Genomic DNA, 21911 nt, shown 5'->3' on the forward strand with positions numbered 1-21911 from the left:
TGCTGTGACTCAGTATAGTACCACAAATGATGCACCTCCATGATGCATTCAGTAGATGGATAATAATTTTTATCTATATGTAGCTTGTTTAAACTCCAGAGGAAAAGATAAGGTCATTGCAATTTTGAATATTATAAAATTGCACATCAGATGTACATGCCTTTGAATTTTTGGCTGCTTTAAATTAGCATAATAAACTGTTTCCCCTCTTCTTGAATAGAGCCATCTGGTTTTCCACAACACATACCCAAATAAATCAGAATGGGTGGTCTTTCCTGAGGTGATTGGCTTAATGCATTTATGTAAGAAAGACATGTCTTTGACAAATTTTCAGATGTATTTTGCTTCAAGTTCAAGACTCAGCTAAATCTGAAAGTAAATATATTTTTTAAAGGGCCAGTGCAAATGCCATTATATGTAATTATAATACTAGGGATAGCACATGCACAAACCAGTTTCTGGGGTCTAGCATGCACAAACCAGTTTCTGGGGTCTAGTGAAGTGGCTCTGCAGATAGGGGTGCTTGCTGCCAACCAAGCCTGACAACTTGAGTTTGAGCCCAGGAACCCATGTGATGGAAGGACAGAACTAACTCCTACCTGCTGTTCTTTGACCTCCACATGTACATCCTTAAGCATGTGCATCCATCCATCCATGCACACACATATGTAGAAATAAATGCTTTAGGAAAAGGAGTAGTCATTGCACTGTGTGGTTGTTAGGACCAATGAAATGATGATGCTCACAGATTTTATATGAAAGAGGTTTATTGGATGAAGATGGAGAGAGAGAGAGAGAGAGAGAGAGAGAGAGAGAGAGAGAGAGAGAGAGGAGAGAATGAGACATGATAAGGGGAAGGGAAGGGTCACCCCGACAGAGAAAGGAGAGAGAGCACGAGAGCAGGAGAGTGAGAAAGTAAGAGGGCAAGAAAGACAAAGTGGTGGGTGGATCCTTTTATGTAGCAACTGAACCATGCCTGCCAGGTGTGGGTACCTGGTGGGCTACACATGGTGACATTATAGGTTGCTAGGCAACCCAGATCAGGCTGCCTAAATACTAACAGTAACTCATTGATCTTTCCTGCACAATTTTTGTTGCTGTCATTGTTTTACTGTATTTAGTAAACACCCTGTGTGACTTAAATAGAAAATTTCTTTGAAATTTTGCTTTTAAATAATTTAACAATGAATGCATTGTTGTGGTAGGAAGAGGTAATGAAAACTTGTGTAAATTAGTAACTAGTAACAATTCTACCTGGTAGAAAGACAGGGGTTACAAGGGTTTGTATTAAATATAGTGGAGGTACAGAGGAGGAAAAGTCAACTTCAGTTTGGCACACCTGGGATGGCTTTGCAAAGGCAATAACACTTAACCTATGATCGGAAGGATATTTTACCATTATTGTGATCCTTTCTGTTCCCTTCTCATTTCTCTTACAACCTGGCTCAATTGGTTGTCCTCCCTCTCTCAGACACCTGTTTTACCTTTTCACTGAAGCCTTTCTTTTTCTTGCTTACAAATTACTCAGATCGTTGTTTTTATTCCTAAAACAGCTAGTTCTCTCCCTCCTTTCTTCTTTCCCTTTCTCCCCTGTCCCTGGTAGTAGTTTGAATTAAACCCAGAATATTGTACAAGCTAGGCAGGTGAAGTATCTAATCAAACCGTAATTTTCAAAAGACCGTCATAAGTTACGTGTGTAACAGATATATTTGTTATTTATTGAATGTGGTCATGGGCAAGGGTGTGCTGTCATGTGTGTATGTAGGTCAGAGGACAGCAGGCAAAAATTAGTTCTGTCCTACTATGTGAATTATGGAGATCAAACTCAGGTCATTAGGCTTTATCCTCTAAAGGCCCAAATCTTTACTTATTTTATTTAGTTTTTTTTTTCTTCCCTCTTCACTTCTCCTTGCTTACAATCTTCCATTCTTAGCCATCTAGTGCTGGAATTTCAGCCTTGTGGCAGGCACTACGCCTGCCTACTAGTTTCTTTTCTTTTCTGTTATCTGTTTCCACCCCACCCCAACCCCTCCCCACCCTATCCTCCCTTAGGTAGGGTCTCTTGTCAATCAGGATGGCCTTGAATTGAATTTGCCAGTATACAAGGATGACCTTGAATTTCTGACCCTTCTGCCTCTACTTTCCAAGTGCTGGGATTACAGGTATTTGATACAGCCCTTGGCAATATTCGGTGCTTGGGCTCAAAAGGGGGCTTTGAGCTTGCTAGGCAAGCACTCCAATAGAGATTACATACCCAGACCTACCTTGTTTTCTTCTTGTCAAGTTTATACATATATACATACATGCATGCATACATACATACATACTATACGCTAATTCTCTGACATAGAATTTTTTAACTATTTCTTGCAGTGCTTGCCTTTTGTAAAGCAAAAAAAAAAGAAAAAAAGAAAAAAAAGAAAATGTAAACATGGGTGTGTCCTGCTTATCGATGCTTTCTTTTATAGATGTGCTTTTTGTTTTGTATGAATTATATTACTTTTTTTTCCCCAAAAGCACTGGAATTAAAACCAAAGCTTTGCACATGCAAAGTAGGTGCTTTTTATTGAGTTCTTTCCCCTGTTTTGAATTTTGTTTTGTTTGAGATACAGTCTCACTATGTCACCTAGAGTGGAACAATATATGACATATGTATATTAGATTGGCCTCATATTTGTAGCAACTCCTTCCTCTGTGGTGTCCCAAGTACTGGAACACCCAGCTTTTGTTCCACTTTCTGGATTTTGCATTTTTTACTGCTTGTTTTGCATTATCACCATTTTCGTTTGGTTTGGTGTTTTTTGATTGTTTGTTTATTTGTTTGTTTGAGATAGGATTTTTCTGTGTAACCTTGGCTGTCCTGGACTTGCTTTGTAGGCTAGGCTGGCCTCAAACTCACAGAGATCCTCCTGCCTCTGCCTCCCCAAATGCTGGGATTACAGGTGTGCTGCACTGAGACCTACTTCACCACTGAGTTTTAATTTGCTTGGTTTTTGTTTATTTGTTTTTGAGTCAAAATCTTGCTATGTAACCCTGGCCAGGCTCAAACTTGAATCAGTTTTCCTGTCTCAGCTCTCCAAGTACCAAATTCCATGTGTGCATCAACACACTCTTCTTTTTGTTTTCTGAATGTTTCTTTCAAGTATAGTTTGTCGGAGACAGAGAAGTGACTTACTGATACAGCATAGTTTCGTACCATGTAGATTGTTATTTTTCTGTTGTTGTGATAAGACGCTGTGATCAAGGCAACTCAGATGAAGGACAGGGCTTTGTTTGTTTTTGCTTTTGTTTTGGCTTATGGTTCACAATATTGGGGAGGCATGGATATAGGTCCCTGGAACAGGAAGCCGAGAAATCACATTTTAAACCATAAGCACAAAAGCAGAGAACAAACTGGAAGTGGGCTAAGGCTATATATTCTCAAAACCCTCCCCCCAGTGACATGCATCTTAGAATAAAAGTGCTATATCTCCGACATCACCACCAACTGGGGACCAAGTGTTGAAACACCTCATTCTATAGGGTACATTTCTCTAACAGACACGCACCAAAACAGCTTGTCTGTGTCTCATGGGTGCAAAATCATCTCATTCTTTTAAGATGTAAATGAACTAAATGTACATTATTTTTTATGGATAGTGTCATTTCTTTTGAAAATTGTTTTTAGTCTTCTTTTTCATGTCTTCAAAGGTTTGACAATAATTACATATGTGTTTACATATGTATGCTTATGATTAAAAGTGTGGGAATATTATAGGCATTATAGGGAATATTATAGCCACAATCCCAGCACTTGGGAAGCTGAAGTAGGAGTACCCCCCAAGTTTTGGACCAGCATATAGGGAGTTTTAGACCAGGCTGGGCTACAAAGGGAGATCCTGTTAAATACCTGGAAATAAAATAACAAACACTATCAATATGTAGAGATGTGTGGAGACTCAGAGCTTCATTGTAGATTGATCCAGACAGTCTATTTTTTGATTTGTTTAAATTTACTCTGTGTGTATGTGTGTGTGTTGTGGTGTCATATATGTGTATGTTGAGACCAGAGGTGGACAATGGAGCATTTTGCTTCTACCAATCTTCACCATATTCTTTTCTTTTTCTTTCTTTCTTTCTTTCTTTCTTTCTTTCTTTCTTTCTTTCTTTCTTTCTTTCTCTCTCTCTCTCTCTCTCTCTCTCTCTGTCTTTCTTTCTTTCTTTATTTCTAGAAACCTCTAAGGACATGATCTTTAGGGTTTAAGTGTTTGGTCACTTTTTTTTTCTTTTTTTGTGACTTTTCTTTTTTTCTTTTATTTTTTTATTAATTACACTTCATTCACTTTGTATCCCCCCATAAGCCCCTCCCTCCTCCCCTCCCAGTCTCACCCTCCCTCCCCCTTCTTCACGCATGCCCCTCCCCAAGTCCACTGATAGGGGAGGTCTTCTTCTCCTTCCTTCTTATCTTAATCTATCAGATCTCATCAGGAGTGGCTGCATTGTCATCTTCTGTGGCCTGGTAAGGCTGCTCCCCCCTCAGAGGGAGGTGATCAAAGAGCAGGCCAATCAGATTATGTCAGAAGCAGTCCCTCTTCCCATTACTATGTAACCGTCTTGGGCACTGAACTGCTATGTGCTACTTCTGTGCAGGGGTTCTAGGTTATCTACATGAATAGTCCTTGGTTGGAGCATGAGTCTTTGGGAAGACCCCTGTCTTCAAGTTTTCTGGTTCTGTTGTTCTCCTTGTGGGGTTTGTGTCCTCTCCAGATCTTACTGTTTCCCACTTCTTACATAAGATTACACGCACTCTGCCCAACAGTTGGCCGTAAGTCTCAGCGTCTGCTTTGATGGTCTGCAGAGGCTTTCAGTTTGGTCACTTTTTTGAGAGAAGTATTTTCTAGTCTCCTGACTGGGGCATTACTAAAGAGCTATGTGGGGAAAAGAGTGCCTAAACATGCAGGATTTAGTGTGCATTTGTCTATTTAAAAATAAATATTTAAAGTCAATTCCTTGGCTGTGTCTGGTATTCTCTAACCCAGAGAAGAAGCCTCCAGATATCTGCTGTGAAAGAGGGAGGTAATAGAAGTATCTACTTCTCAAAAAGCTTTCACAAAATTCTCGTCCTTTGTTCACTTCCTACGTCTTCCTGTTACTCATAGAATACCTGCTGCTATCCGTTTCTGACCTGTTTATGGAATCTGTAGTGTGAATTGTTTTTTCGCACATTTTTCACTGCCCATATTGTTTCTGACATCTTTATTTTCCTGTTCTTTCTACTTGTGTAGATTCTAAAAAAGAATGCCTGTAATATTTTTTATATGTATGTCTATGTAATCATGTGTTAGTATGCAGATGTGCATGCTGGCATTTGCACCAGCCAGAAGAGAACATCAGATCTCCTGAAGCTGCAGTTACAGGCAGTTGTGAACTACCAGATGAATGTGGATGATAGGAACCAAAGTTAGGTCCTCTTGAAGAGTACAAATCACTCTTCTTTTCTATTCTATTTTTAAATTTTATTTTCTGTTTCATTAATTTTTCTATTATGTGTGTGTGCTCACACATAGGCATGTGAGTGCGCACATGCACTTGTATAAATGATGGTGGTGGTGGTGGTGGTGGTGGTGGTGTGTGTGTGTGTGTGTGTGTGTGTGTGTGAGAGAGAGAGAGAGAGAGAGAGAGAGAGAGAATGTGAGTGTGCCTGTGTCATAGTATGAGTGTGGTCAGAGGAAATATTTGGGAAAAAGTTCTCTTTTTCCAATGTCACATCCAAGGATGAAACTTGGGTCATGGGGTTGATGAAGCAGCCACTTTTACTGGAGAAGTTATCTCATTAGTTCCTTTTCTGAGACAAGGTCTTAGGTCTTATCATGGGTAGCCCAGACTGGCCCAGTACTCACTCTATACAGACTGTTTGTTTGGAGTTTCTTACTGTTGATGAGACAGTGTCTCACTTTGTACATATGGCTGGTCCTGAACTAGCTGTCAACCAACCTGGCCTCAAGATTGCAAATACATTCATGCCTCTGCCTCCCAAGTGGTGTGCTTAGAGGTGTGCTATACCACATCCAGCTCAGGAAGCTGTCTTAACTGCTAAGCACCTCTTTCTGGACAAACAAATGACTTAAACATTTTACCTTACTTAGCTGTCAAGAATTCCATGCATAGGTATGGTACAATGTGTTTTCATGATATTCACTCCTTTCCTCTTTCCAACCACTCCCAGCTCTTCATGTCACCCTCCCAAGGTCATACCATCTCCTTTTCTTTACATGCCACAAATGACAGCTAGTGCATGGTTTAGGGCATCCACAGGAGCATTAGCGGAATTCAGGCCCCAATCAATATTGCCGAAAAAATCACCATACCACAGAATGCTACGTTTACACATGTGATCATTAAATTATCCCATATTTTATATTAATTATGACATATGTTATGCCAAATACCATTTTATGTTGGGTTTTTAGTTCATTTCTTTAAAAAATATATATTTTTAAACTCCTATTTTTTTGCTTCCTTGCCCACCTTTTATGTCCTTGTCTCACTCATCTTTCCTCCCTAAGCATTTTTTTTAAAGATTTTTCTGTGTATCCTTGGCTGTCTTGGACTCGCTCTGTACACCAGGCTGGTCTGCAACTCACAGCAATCTGCATGCCTCTGCTTCCCTGAGTGCTGGAATTAAAGGTGTATGCCACCATGCCTGGCTCTTTTATGTTATCTTTATTTTATGCATGAAATTGTTTTCAAGCATGTAAGCCTGTGCATGTAAACCTACAGGTGTGCGATGCCTTACAGAGGCCAGAAGAGGGTGTGTCAGAGTCCTTGGAAATGGAGTTATAGCTGGTTGTTAGCTGCCACATGGGTGCTGAGAATTAAACCCAGGTCCTCTGGAAGAGCAGCCAGTGATCTTAAAGGCCAAGCCATCTTGCCAGCGTTGCATTTTTATTTTTTGTGTTCTGTTCCCTTTAGAATTTGCAGATTTTATCTTTCTTCAGAAAAACAGTTCTTTTTATTTAATGCTGAGAATGTAATCTGAGAGCTTGTGTATGCTAGGCAAACACTCTACCCCTGAGATATAGCCCCATTTATTTTTTTTAAATAACATTTTCTTAACTCCCTCCTTCTTGGTTCTTTTCCTTCCTCTTCTTCAAAATGTTTTTCTCTTATGGCTCCTCTTCTACTCTTGATATATTCTCTTTTTAAATTATGACACTAGTTTATATTTATCATAACATTAATGAGGTAAAATTGGTATTTGTCATTTTGTTATTTTCTTTTTATATATGTTGTAACATTTTCATCTTTGTTACTTTCCTTCCATATATGAAAGAAAACATGGCACATGTCTTTGTGGAAAAGGCTTATGTCACTTAACGTATTGATCTCCAGTTCCATCCATTTTCCTGCCATTATAATTTGATTTTTCTTTATGGCTGGATAAAATACCACAGTTTTTCCTCATTAATTTATGATACCTAGGGTGATTGTATTGATTGTTTTCTGTGTACATTATAGAAAACTGTAACCCTAAAAATATTTTTTAAGGAAAAAAATAAAATGCATGAACATCCCTATTATTTGTTAGTAGGATTATCTGGTACTTTGTTTTAATTGATATATTATAGATATTCATCACTTGTGAGTTGAATATTTGGCAATATTTTGTTCCATTATGCAGACTGTTTCTTTATTGTGTTGATTGTTTCTTTTGCTATGCAGAAGCATTTTAATTTCATATAATCCCATTTATCAAGTGTTGTTACTATTTCCTAAGCTTTAAAAGTCCTATTCTTCATATATCCTGAATGTTTTCCCCTATATTTTACTGTAGAAGAGTTTTATGTCTTTCTATTTATTTATTTATTTATTTATTTATTTATTAAAATCGAGACAGTGTTTCTCTGCGTAGGCTTGGCTCTCCTGGACTCCCTCTGTAGATTAGGCAATCTGCTTGTCTCTGCTTCCTTGAGTGTTGGAATTAAAGGCATGCACCACTGCTCCCAGCTTGAGTCCATGTTTGTATGAGTTGAGAAAAAATGATAAGAGTTTCTGTTTTTTACACAGTATTGGAAAACAGAATGCAGTTTTAAAATTCAGAAACCAGATGTTAATGGAATATCTTATGCAGATGATAAACATCATAAAGTAATAGAATACTTATCTCCTAAAATACTGGGGCTGGAAAGAGGACTCTGTGGTTCAGAGCACTGCCTGCTCTTACAGAAGACCTAGGTTCAGTTTCTAACACTCACATGTCAGTTGATCATTGCCTATAACTCCAGCCCCAAGAGATCTGACACCTTCCCACAGACATGCCTATACCGATGCACATAAAAATAAAATATCCTAAGTTGAAAGAGAATTTGAGTTTCCTCAGTATATAAGTTGAATTTAGATTTATATGCTATAAGGCTAATACATATTTATGTATATATATACACATATATATTAATACATACATAGGTATGTGCTCCTTTTCAAAGAATTTAAAGTTTGTAAAATTATTAAGTCTGAGCCTTTCCTCTATGTAACTCCAAAAGTGATAAACATTAGACAAAAAGTATAAAACAATGGTGAAAGAGTGACTAGCATATACAAGGTCCTCGGTTAAACCCTAGAACTGCAAAAGAAAACGAAGTGATAGAGACATATTGAAACATTAAATTGAAAGAAAGTTTGAATTGTAACATTTAGTATTGGTTGAGTGATGCTGGTTAAGTCCCAGAAGCTTCTCTGAATGTCCATTTCTTTGCCTGTAGTGCCTGTGTTGCAGAGTTGTTTAGAGACATAAGTGAACTGGGAGATTGTGAGCTTGTTTTGTGAGTGACAAACTGTTTTGTCCCTTTCTTTTAGTTTCTTAGTGCCCTCAGTTCATTATTCTGTTCTAGCATTTCTAATGTTGCATTGTAATTTATTTGTCTTTGTCTGACTGTCACTAGGATCTTTTCTTTAGGAACAAAAATTTTTGGTTTATCTCCCTTTTGAAAATCAGAATTTAACATATAAATACCCAGTAGGTGCTTGATGAATATATAATAAATGTTTTATGTGGAAGATGGACCCAGGTGACCCAAATCGAACTTGTTTTTCTGCTTCTCATGCTATTAAAAAGTCTAGAAATAATAAAGGTGACATAGGAAGAAATGTTCAGAATGCAAAAACATTCTGTGGCAGAACAGTTACAGATTTGTTAAATTTCACATTAATATTCAAGAGTGTACTTCCAAAAGGAAAATTGTTGAGATAGGTTAATTGAGTTTATGGCTAAAAAGGAAGGTTATGATTTGTTAAGTGAGAAGTAATTTTCTGGCTAAGGAATGATAACAGCTGAAATGAATCTCAAAAGTAGCAAATTTGGCAAAAGAATATTATGGCTAAACAAATTCATTAGAGCAGAAAGGTATTAAAAATGTTTTGAGGCGTGTGGTTAAATCATGGAAAACCAGGCTTCCTTGTAAGGTACAAAATGTTTTAAAGACATGAGGCAAAGGTTTTGTTATTGTTAGAAAGACTTGAGGCTGTATTTACAGAAGAATATTTAAAGAATAGGCTAGATATACCTACTGAGAAGTTGCTAGAAAAGATCATGAATACAAGGGTGAACAGTGAAGTGAAAATAGGAAGAGGAAAGAATATATAGTAGAAATTAGTTAAGAAATGACCAAATAACCTATAATTGAAGAAGAGAAAGTATCCAGTGCAGTGTTCCTGAATAAGGCATCGAAAAGAGATAGCAAACATGAAGGCAACATTAGAATCTCATTTTGGAATGGGTCTTTCAGGAACTGACAATTAAGGAGCTATTCTCTGAAAAGGAGAATCAATGTTAACTGGGTGTGTCTCATGGGATGGCTACTTTCCTTTTCTCTGGTGATAGGTGTGGTTTTTGGGAGAATTCAGGAATAATTAACATATTATAGAGATGTTTTCAAAGAATATTCAATGGTAGACATGCAGGTAAGGTCTACAGAAAGAGTCTTTTGTGAGTCTAGTTTGGTGGCACAGGCCTTTAATCCCAGCACTCAGGAGGCAGAGGTACAGGAATGTCTGTGAATTCGAGACCAGCCTGGTTTACAAAGTATGTTCGAGGACAGCCAGGACTATAAAGAGGAATCCTGTCTCAAAGAACAAATGAACAAAAATCTGTTAGGAATTTGGTCAAGAAGATCACTAGAAGCAGAAATGTTTATGGCTATTTTCAAAGAAACACTGTTCCGATGTGCAGCTAAGTGCTGCTTACATGACTGTCTGAGACAGTCACATTTTTCTGACATATTAATGTTGCCTTTGACATCAGAATCTGCCCTTAATACTTTGTATGGAGGCATTTTTATAGAGTAGTTGAATAGGAGAAGCTTACTCCTAAAAAGCAAATCAGACATTAGAATCCCAATTCTGCCTCTTTAAAAAAACAACAGCAATTATTGTGTGTGTAATATATATGTATATATATATATATTAGACATTATATATACATATATATGTGTATATATACACACACATATATACATATATATATAGATATATAGATATAGATATAGATATATATGTTGTGATGGTGGTGTGGAGACATGTGCCACAGTGCATGTGTGGAAGTCACAAAATAACTTTGAGGATTAGTTCTCTCTTACTTGGGAGATGGGGCTCAGATTATGATACTGTCATGGCAAGTGTCTTTGCCCCTCAGCTCTGCCTCTTATTACCTGTCCAATTGTTATGAAAGTTCTTAGTATGTTTAAAAGATATTAATAAAGAACTCTGTCTCTACCCATAATTCTTACTTTTTTGATATCTGGGTTAGTCATATAATTTTTCGTATATATCATTGCCTTCTTGTTACCTTTTTTTTTCTGTTGTGTTGTGCTGCTTTTTAAAACATTTTACTAAATCTATCTCTCAACCATTTTATTGAGATTTTAATTCATCTTGTTATATTTTTAACTCCCAAGAGCTCTTTTATTACCTCAAAGGTCCTTAAAACTTCTGCTTCTTGTTTTATCGTTGTAATATCTCTGTTAATTGCCCCAAGAATGCCTGTGATAGATTTTTAAAATCATTCTGCTGAATTTGAAGGCTCCTTCCTAAAAGAGTAGATAGACCTTTCAGTTTTCCACTGAGGCTGGGCTGTGACTGGTAGAGAAGGAAATTTGTACGTTTTTAACTTAAGCTAAGTTTCATAGGTCTCTTTTTATGCATACTTAGAGAAGGACTTGGTCTCTGAACATTCTTCAACCTTTTTGGAGCTCTCAATATAAAATCATTTGTCTCTGAGCTTCCCCTTCTGTGAGGTTGGAAGGCAGATTTCTCAGATGTATTTACTTAATTACTACTTACTAGAGCTAAATTTTTTTCCAAAGTTTTTCTTTCCTATATTTTCTAAATTTTTGAAATTGTGAATATTTATAATTTTTTTACGACAATGTTATCGGGGTTTTGAAAATAAGCAAATCCAAATTCATGAGTTCAATATACTATCTTTAGTCATAAACTTGTTAGTTAGACCCATATGTCTTTTATAACAATCCCTTCATTTTTTTAACTACTGCATTAGACAGACTATTTTTGACTCTTTTGTTTTGTCATCTTTTCCCATAGGTTGACACCTCCCCCAACACACTATGCTATACATTTATCTTTCTGAGAGATTGCACTTAATATAACAAACTGGAGTTTTAAATCTCTTCAGTTTTTTTATTTTTTATTTTTGTTTTTGAGCAGGCAAAGAGATTAAAGAAAAGTGAAAAAGAACTCTTGAAAGTAGGAGGGGCTTCAAATGGGATGACTTCTTCTTTAATCAGTCCTTGATTTTGATGAGATAAAGGACCTTCCATAAGTTAGTCTCTGTGGTTTTTTTCTTTTCAACCTTGTATTTTAGGTATTCTAAAACAATCATAGTCATCTCCACACTGATACTTATCTTTTGTATCAGTTAACAAATTTATCAGGAGCAATTAGAGACATAAAGAGTATTGCCTAGTGATGTAGCTAATCCACTAAGTATCTGTTGGTTTTGAGTGCATCATACAGCCTATTTCAGTCTAGGTTCCAAAAGTCTGTTTGCCATATATGTTGTTTCTTCATTGGTTTCATTATATTGTATATTGGCACATAAATCTATAGATTATTTAATTTCTGCTAGATTTTTCAAGATGCAAAGATGAGAGGATTTGTAAATCATATCCTATAATGAATTGCTTGTTATATAATAGCATGCTTAAGCCTCAGCTCAAGGACCAATTTGTGTATTGTGACATAATATTTTTCTAAGGCTTAACCTTGTGATTAATTATTCCCATCAAAAAACATTCTGACATGTGTATTAAGGATGTATATGACATTTTCCTGGAAGTATGTTGTGTAATGATATTCTTCACCCCCCTCTCTCAGAATTGTCTTCGCTGATATCTTCATTATGAATGCAGTTCTTTGGATGGAAGGTTCATTATCTGCTGTCTCCTTTTGTACATTGACAAGGATCTTTGCATTGTTTTTGGGAATGTCAACACCATTAACACTTTTGGGACAGCACTATGGAAAAAAGGAAAAGGTAAACTTTCAGAATACTGCTTTTGAATTTTGAGTGATGCTTGAAATGTCTTACGGTGTATAAGCTATATATAAAATGCAAAACACCACTGAAAACAAAATTATAGTCATTTATTGAAATGAAGATATGCTGTCGGTTCAGGGTCTGCCTCTGGCCTCGGGATATCCAGACAGCATTTCTCACCAGAGCTGGAAGGAATGAAGCTTAACTAGGCTGGTGGAATCTTAATTCAGAGGTGGGGGTGGGGGAGGTTTCTGAGACAGTTTTCAGTGAAACAGCCTTTTTTTATTTGGGGAAATAAGGACTATATAAAGCTTGGGGAAGTGGGTAGGAGTTTTCCAGGTGAGTAGATATCTTTGGGTCAGGCTGAGTGATGAGACTACTTCATTTGCATGTAGAAGAATTCCAAGTGCTAGCTGGACTTGGAATAAAGAAATAGGAAGTTTTAACCTGAAACCTGGCCACCAGGTTACAAGGCAAGGGTTGTAGAAATGGGGGCCCTAAGGCTATGTGCACTGGGGCATGCAGGCCAAGAACAGAGAGGACACAATCCCTACTTCTGTTGATCTTAAGATGAGATTTTAGGGGTTTGGTCACGTTTTGAAGTTACCCTTGTTTGAGGCTGGTTTCCCTGGTCCCAAAGCTCACTTCCTCACAGTACTGTTTACTTCCCACATGATAGGTTTTTTACATTTTTAAATTTTTGATGGACACAATTAAAAGGACATACTCTAGGAAAGCTGACATCAACTACCGTGGAAAACATGTTTGTATAGTGGGAGAAGAGAGCAAAGAAACAATCAGAAATGGGATGTTCAGTTACAGATTTGAAGTTAGCTTACTTCAATATACAGAAAAAAAAAGAAGCGGGATGCCTAAAGACTAAATGAGGCCACTTTTCAAGAGGACTGCAAAACTACTTTGAAATTTCAGGGGAAAGTTAAAAATGATGAAATGGGAAATGGAGTTGTATAGAAAGCAGGAAAAAGAAAAAAATTGAACACTGTTGACAAATCCATGGGTAAATTTTTTTGAGAGATAAATTCTTAGGTAAAATTGGAGAGAGTTTTTAAGCCTCTATTTCATATTAGAATAGTCATAAATAGTCATAAATCTTGTCAAATATATCCTTTGAAATGTATTTGAAAGGATAAATACTGGAGGTTACAGATGTAGATAGGTTGATAGTGTGCTTGTCTACCATGCAGGAAGTCCTGGGTTCAATCCCTAGCAAAAATGGGGGTTGATGGCACATGCCTGTGTGTAAATGACTTTACCTGACTTTAAGTGATATTTGTTATATTAAAATCTTTTCAAATTATTTTACATGTTACATTTTATACTTTTATGTAACTATTAAAAGCCTTAAAAGCTATATATTTGAATAATATATTGTATGCCTGTTTACATTATGCCTTTATTGCATGGTGGTGATCTAGTGTTAGCCTATATGACTTGTTTTGTTCGAATTCAAGATTCTGTGTTGTACTTTGATTATGACTGTGAATTTATTTTTCATTCACTCTTATTGTTGCTACATGTATTTTTAACAGTATGAATTTCCATTCCACACACAAGAGAGTTTTCCACTGAGTCACAACAGGAGGTCCTCTACAAAACGAACCATTACTTTTATACTTGGTAGTCTTTTACCCTTTTGCTGTGTTTTTCTGCAACTTTCTTACATTCTAAATCATATTTGGTGAGTATGAGATCTCAATCAACTCAAATTTAGTTTAATGCATAATAATTCATATTCATAGGGTAATAGTATAGAAGTTCAGAATTAACTATTTAATGGTCAAAGATAAAAATCAAAGAAGGTGGATAATGGGTACCAAAACAAAATTAAATTAAGAATAAGTTCTAATGTTTTACAGCATAGTAGAATAGCATTACGGTATAGTAATATACATATTTTATAAAGACTAGAAATTTTGTGTTGGTTGGATTGAACATAAGGCATTGTCCACAGCAAGTAAGAACCTTGCCATTGAGTTATATTACTAAACTTCAAAGTTTTAGTTTTGTTGATTAACTCTCTATATTTCAAAGGGTTAAATTCTGTCCTAATATTCCATCTACCTTTAGTTTATTCAGAAAAATAACAGTTTGACCTAGGGTAATATCCTAGGGAGCACATTTAATTTGCAACTTTTTAGCAGGACTCTAATGCAATTCTCTATAAAGATGTGCTTAAAAAAATTAATAACCAGGGGTGGGGGCCTGGTTATGACAGCTCAGTAGGTTAAGAGTGTTTGCTGATTTTCCAGAGAACTCTCATTCAGTTTCCAGCACCCGTGTCAGGTGATTCACAACCTCCTTCATCTCCAGCTCTAGTAGATATGGCACATTCTTCTCTCTTCTATAGTCACACACACACACACACACACACACACACACACACACACACACAGAGAGAGAGAGAGAGAGAGAGAGAGAGAGAGAGAGAGAGAGAGAACACTTATACAGACATTCATTCACATAAAAAATTAAATAATCAGATATTAATGACATAGGTCAGTGGCTGAGAATATTGCTGCCAAGTGTGAGCACCTGAATTTGACCCCTGAAACTCACACTGTGCAAGGAGTGAATTGACTCCTATAAGTAATCCTAGGAGCTACATACATGTACAGTGGTTTGCCTGTATCCACACAGATAGACACCCCCAAAACAAAGTTTAAAAATTAACCTCTTGGTAATCCATTTTCCATGAATTAGGGAAGCTGTTCTTTTAACTGAATCTTGTGGTGGGTCAGGAGTATGGAAATCCTTGGGTAAGAGGTATCTAACTATGGAAAGGGAGAGCTCTGAAAACAAAGAATTATAATAACGTGAAGGTTATATGTGTTTGTAAAACAATTGTGCTTTCAGTTTAAAAGCACAATAGCTGGAGCTGGGGATATAGCTTAGTGGTACAGTGCTTTTACTTAGGATGCACAAACCCTGGGTTCTATTCCCGACACTGGAAAGAAGAGAAGCCATAATCCCTGTCCTTCCAGTAATTCATGAGGCTAGGCAGAAAGAACTTGAGTTCTAAATCCAGCCTAGGTTACATATGACAAGACCCTGCCTCCAAAATATGAGCAAGAGATTTATTGCTTTAGCATTTTGAGAGCTCTTTCATTTATCCTTCTTTTCTGTTTCCCTTGTCATTTTCATTTCTTTCCTTGCTTCCTTGCTTGCTACCTTCCTTCCTTTCTTCCTTCCTCTCCAGCCCCCCTCCCCCATTTCTTTTCTGAGAAAGAGTGCTCTGTGTAGCTTTGGCTGTCCTGGAACTCATTTTGTAGACCAGGCTGGCCTCCTAACCCTAACTCTGCCTCTGTCTCTGGAGTTGTGGGATTAAAGGTGCACACCACCACCACACCTGGATTCTTACGTTCTGGTTCTTAACTAGATTTAGAAACTGACCAGCCTAGCATGTTACTGTGGAGAGTTTTGGAAATGGACAAAGGCGATAAGTAAAAAGCAGGTACTAGAGTCACAGTGGTTGAGAGTGCTTCTGTCTCCCAGAGGTCCTGAATTTTGTTTTGGGCACCCACATTAGGCAACTCACAGTTAATTGTCAGTCAGCTCCAGTGGATTTAACAGTCTCTTTTGTTCTATACATACACAACACACACACACACACACACACACACACACACACACACACACACACACACGAATACACACACATACACATGCACATGCACTTGCATGAAATAAATCTTTTTTAAAATGTTAGCTTTTAAAAAGGAAAAAAATGCAATTGCTGTCTTGTTTTCTTTTGGCGGGGGCTGTGGGACAGTTGTTTTTTTTCTGAGACATGGTTTCTCTGTATAGCCTTGCCTGTCTGGTTGTCGTGGACTGGCTTTGTATACCAGGCTGGTCTAGAAATCACAAAGATCCCCCTGTCTCTGCCTCCCTGAGTGCTAGGATCAACGGTTTATGCACCTGGATGTTTGTTTGTTTGTTTGTTTTTAAATAACACTTTTATACCATAGTATTTTTTCAATCAAACCTGTCCTGGAACTAGCTAGCTCTGTAGACCAGGCTGGCTTGGAACTAGGAGATCCTTCCCTCTCTGCCTTCCAAATCCCGAGATTAAAACTATGTGCCACCATTCCCAGCTCAAACAAATCTTTTAAGGCCTCAAAAATTAGATTTAGTCATGTCAACTAAGGGTTTACTTTAAACTAATATTGTGACAAATTAATTTGAAAAGTAAACAAAATATGAGCTTGGTTACGTAGCTCAGTGGGACAGTGCCTGCTTTACATTTCCAAGGCCCTAGCTTTTTTTTTTTTTTTTTTTTTTAGTTTTGTTAGTTTATTTTCAGAACCTATTTTCTGTTACATTGATCTACCTGCATGGTTTTATGCCAGTGCCAGGCTGGATTTTTTTTTAATTTTTTTATTAATCACACTTTATTCATTTCGTATCCCCCCCATAAGCCCCTCCCTCCTCCCCTCACGATCGCACCCTCCCTCCCCTTTCTGCATGCATGCCACTCCCCAAGTCCACTGATAGGGGAGGTTCTCCTCTCCTTTCTGATCTCAGTCTATCAGTTCTCATCAAAAGTGCCAAGGCCCTAGCTTTAATTTCAGAAACAAGAGAATCTTTCAAAAAAAAAGTTTCAAAATGAAACAGAGTGTGTACAACTTATGCATGTTTATTAATTCCAGAAAAAACTGTCCTTAAATCTCCTTATCCTCACATCCAAATATAGATTTCATGTTATACTTAAATGGAGTATTTAGTAATTTACATTTTCTCTGTATCCTCAGATAGCTTTATAAGCGAATCATAGCTAATTAATTAACTTAATTATACTGGGGACTGGAACTAGGGGTTAATGTGTTTAAAACAGGTGCTCCACCACTGAGTTTTATCCTCAGCCCTCTTTTTACTTTTTAATTTTGAGACAATCTCACTAAGTTATATAAACTGCTCTTGAATTTGCCATCCTTCTGTCTTAGCTTTCTGAGTATCTGAGATTCCAGGCTTGTACCATGATGCTTGGCTTCAGGAAGCTTTTCAAAGTTTTATTCTTCCCAGTGTAAATGAGCTCAGCTTTATAATAATAAAGGTGGTCACTTAATTATTTTAAGTGACAACTTAAAAAAGGTGCGTGTTTGAAGATTAATTGATAGAATTATGTGTGCCATACTGTGAAGACATAGTTAGAGAGGCCGAATGTCTTTACGGCGACAAAGAAAAGGACATATTTGATTGTCATTTTCTGGTATATAATGTACTTAGTGGTATTTATGGTATTTATAACCTTTTATTTCAAAAAAGGAAGTATATTTTTAAAGATGTGTAAAGATAGTGATGAGTCCAAAGTGAGAACTTAGTTATGCCAACAGAGAAAGAAACATGGGTAAGCGGCTGCTCTTGCATCTAGAGAAGATGGAGCTCAACTCTGAAACTGTTAGCAAGACATTACTTTTCAGTACTACACAGTTGAATGGAAGCTTGGAATAGTTTAAATCTGAGCCAGGTATAGTGGTGCACACCCTTAATCCCAGCACTTGGGAGGCAGAGGCAGGTGGATCTCTGAAAGTTTGATGACAGCCTGCTCTGCAGAGTGAGTTCCAGTTTCAGGGCAGTCAGAGTTATATAGACTCTCTTTCTTTTTCTGAGACCCTGTCTCTGAGGGGAAAGGGGAGGAGGGAAATCAGAGAGGTGTGTGATAGTCTTTATAGATTTGTACTAATCTCTCACTATATAATGTTAAACATTTTATATCCTGTGCTTGTTTTTAGGTCTCCTCATATGTACTACCTATTTGGCTTGCTTTTCTTAATCTTTTTGATTCTCGTGATTTCTTGTTCAGAAGTTACAGCTCTGTTCTGCTATTTTCGGCTGTATGCTGAGGTAAAGACATAAACATCAAGTTTACTTAAGTATTCTAAACTTACATTATTGGAATTAGAGTGTGTATTCAAAAGGGTATTAAAATAAATTTTAACTGCATGTTTTTTACTACTTGGAAGAAGTTTTTATTATGCTTTCTTAATGATATATTTTGACTTTGATGTAGCTACAAGTGCCACTTTGATGCAAGATTTAGAAAGGAAGCAATTTTTCTTTGACTGGTTACAATAATTTTTGCTTGTTACTCTGTTAACATTGAAAAAAAATGACAGTGGGGGTGCTGATTCGAATGTAAAAATATGGCAGTGGGTGACTGATTTGAGTTTAGAAATGTAAAAGACCTACCACAACGGTTTTTTTGTTTGTTTGTTTGTTTTTTTAAAGAGTAATTAAAGGTTCCTTTGCAGCTTCAGCCAGGATTGTATTTTGTGCAGTTGAGGTTGCTGTTGCAGGTCCCTTTCTCTTCTTTCATATACTCCATAAATAGTTTTTTATTTCATCCTCATTTTTTTTTTCCTTCCTGATGCCACTTGAATGACTGGTAGTGTAGCACCTTGTTTTTATTCAATCTTACTTTTAAAAAGGATTTAATTAAATTAATTAATTAATTTATTTATTTGTGTGTGTGTGTGTGTGTGTCTTTAACTGCTAGGCCATTTCTTTAGCTCCAAGTTGTTTCAGAGCTAGCACTAGGATAAGGGTTAAGTTTAGGTTAAATCTTACAAATTATCATCTTATTGGAGTTAAATGTGATCGTCTAAAGATGACAATGGGGGCTAAAGATGGCTCAGCAGTTAAGAGCCCTGTCTGCTCTTCCAGAGACTCTGAATTCAGTTTCCAGAAACCACGTGGTAGCTCACAACCATCTGTACTAGGATCTGATGCCTTCTAGCATGCAGGTGTACATGCAGATAAAGCATTCATATACATAAAATATATAAATAAATCTTTTTAAAGAAAGCTTTAAAAAATAAAGGTGACAAAGAAAGTTTAAGAAATGTTTTTTTTTTTATTTACTTGTTGCTTTGTTACATTTTATTCTTGAGCTATAGGTATAAAATATATAATTACATATGTTTTGTACTTAGCTAGTGATAAATTCTGTGGTGCATTTTATCATAAAGAGAATGTGTAACAATTATTAGTGAGCCTAAAGAAACACGCATATTGTGGGTATATTTTTATTCTTAGAAAATATTTGGGCTACCTTAAACACCAGTAATTAACCAGAAGAACTTATAATACCAAATGACAGTATAGGTGTGGCTAGAGTTTCTTGCAGAAAAAAAAAAGACATCACAGTGAGCAAGGAAAAAGGACACAGTTCATGGGGCATGGCAGGACCACGCTGCATATTGACCTCAGTCATGTCCGTCATGGATCCTGACTCCCTAGTTGGGGGGAGTCCCACTAACTTTAATGCACATCTTAAATTTCTGTCAGGCTGGAGTCCGGGTTTGCTTCCTCCCTTAAGGTTGTCTAGGCACCTATGTGTGCAGGTGCTGGACCCAAAGGAATGAAGTTTAGCCTGCGTTTGGGTTTGCAGGATCCCAGTCCAGAGGCGAATGCCTAGATGAAGAATGCCTTCTCTGATACAGCTCTTTTAGTGTTACCGTCCTTTTAGGGACGCAGAATTGAGTGACGCAGCTCTCTTTCGAGGGTGGAACAAGGGCTATATAAACTTTGGGGAAGTGGGTGGGGGTTTGCGGGTGAGTGTACATCATTTGCTGGGACTGGAGTGCTAGGAATGCTTCATTTGCACGGAGAGGAATTCCATACGCATGGGGAGGGATTCCTGTTGCTGCTAGGCTGTGTGGCTCCCTCATTGTGAGAGTGCGGTTGAAAGACTACTTGTCATGAAGGCACAGAACATGGAAGGAGGGATCCTTACTCCTACAGGTCCCAAGTTAGAGATTTTTGGGGTTTGGACACATTTCGACCTCATTCTAGCTACACATGTGTTTCCCAGGTCGCACAGTCCATGTGCCCCACAAATTTCTGTAGTACTTTTTCTTATATCTTTATTTTTTATATAATTATAACATTTCCCCCTTTTCTTTCCTCCCTGAATACCTTTCCATATACCCCTTCTTTTTCTCTTTCAAATGTGTGCTTTTTAAAAAGTGAATTGTTTCTGTATGCATATATGCATATATATATATATATATATATATATATATTCCTAAATAAAACTTGCAGACTGTATAATGTTAGTTGTATGCATGTTTTTAGGGCTAACCATTTGGTATGAAATAACCAGTTGGTGCCTTCTTTCCTAGGGAAGACTGTTTTCCCCATTCTTTTTGTGCCTTAGTTGCCTTTGTGTAGGATTGAGGCCTCATGGGCTCCCTTTGCCCATCCATTTTGACATGTCATGAGACTTCTCTTTGAAACACATGGAGACCACTACAGCGAAACACACCAATCAAAATGCAGAATTGAGGAGCCTAGTCCTAATACTTTACATCTACAAAACACTCCTGTACCTATGGCTTAGGGAGCATTGTGGAAGAGGGGATGGAAAGACTGTAAAAGCCAGAGGATCATGGGGTTTGCTCTGAGGTTGTGTGTCCTACTAATGTCAGAAGGAAGACCCATAAAGTCTCACCAAGATGACTGCCACTAGCTTTTTCTGTATCTATATAATTTATTTGTTCATTTTATGCCATTATTCTTTCTTTTGTATTCCTCACCACTCCTGCTGATACCTTATTTTTTCCAAATACTTCCCCTTTCATTGTCATATCTTTTCTCTTTTGATAACACATAGAGTTTAGTTAGGGTTTCTTATAGGAGCATGGGTGAGTGGGTTATTTGTAGGAACATGGATAAATTACCAATGACTATACCACTGAAGAAAATATTTAATCCTTTTCTAGGATTTATATATTCAGTGAAGGTGAGGCTTTGTGATCCCTTCCCTACTAAGCTAGAACATTAAAATCCCAGTCTTGTACATACCTAGTGCTGATAATCATAATTTATTAGTTAATCAGAGACAATCATAATCTCTGAGAGTTGAAGAGTACAGTTACTATGTCATATAGTAGAAAGCATTCATCAATACTGTACTCCTTCCTATGACAGTTACCTTTTCTACTATCTATTCCCCATGCTCCCTGAACTTCAGAGATGGTTACATAGATGTCCCATTTAGAGCTAAATAATATAGAACATCATCACTACTGGTGGTTGCCCACTCCTACTAGATAGTGGGATCCTATTATTGAAAACACCATATCATTTGGTCATTGGACATAGATAAATCTAGCTAAAACTGACCTGGAACCTCCCTCCCTGTTGCCGGGTTCTCCTAATACTGAAAGAGGATACAGAGACTACTGAAGGAAAGTTATTAACAACAATTTTAATCAGCTATGGACCATTCATATTGCAATAACAAATAGCCAAGTAGGGAATATGCCCATTTGTACAATAGTGGCAAGTCTGTTACTGGGGTAACCAATTTCTTTTATTGGATTTGAGACACTCTAGACAGGACGAAATTCATATGTCA

The 21911-nt window shown here is 37.1% G+C and overlaps 1 protein-coding gene across 1 annotated transcript in view; it reads left to right on the plus strand.

Annotated features, from left to right (window-relative positions):
- LOC110542271 (transmembrane 9 superfamily member 2-like) overlaps positions 1 to 21911 on the plus strand; it is a 92973-nt gene that overhangs the window by 43607 nt on the left and 27455 nt on the right. Inside the window, exons 13-15 of the mRNA XM_060374675.1 lie at positions 12370 to 12529; positions 14083 to 14231; positions 18283 to 18394. Of these exons, the coding sequence (XP_060230658.1) occupies positions 12370 to 12529; positions 14083 to 14231; positions 18283 to 18394 (421 nt within the window). The remainder of the gene's footprint in view (positions 1 to 12369; positions 12530 to 14082; positions 14232 to 18282; positions 18395 to 21911) is intronic.

This window comes from Meriones unguiculatus, chromosome X, assembly GCF_030254825.1.
Source record: "Meriones unguiculatus strain TT.TT164.6M chromosome X, Bangor_MerUng_6.1, whole genome shotgun sequence".
Taxonomy (NCBI): domain Eukaryota; kingdom Metazoa; phylum Chordata; class Mammalia; order Rodentia; family Muridae; genus Meriones; species Meriones unguiculatus.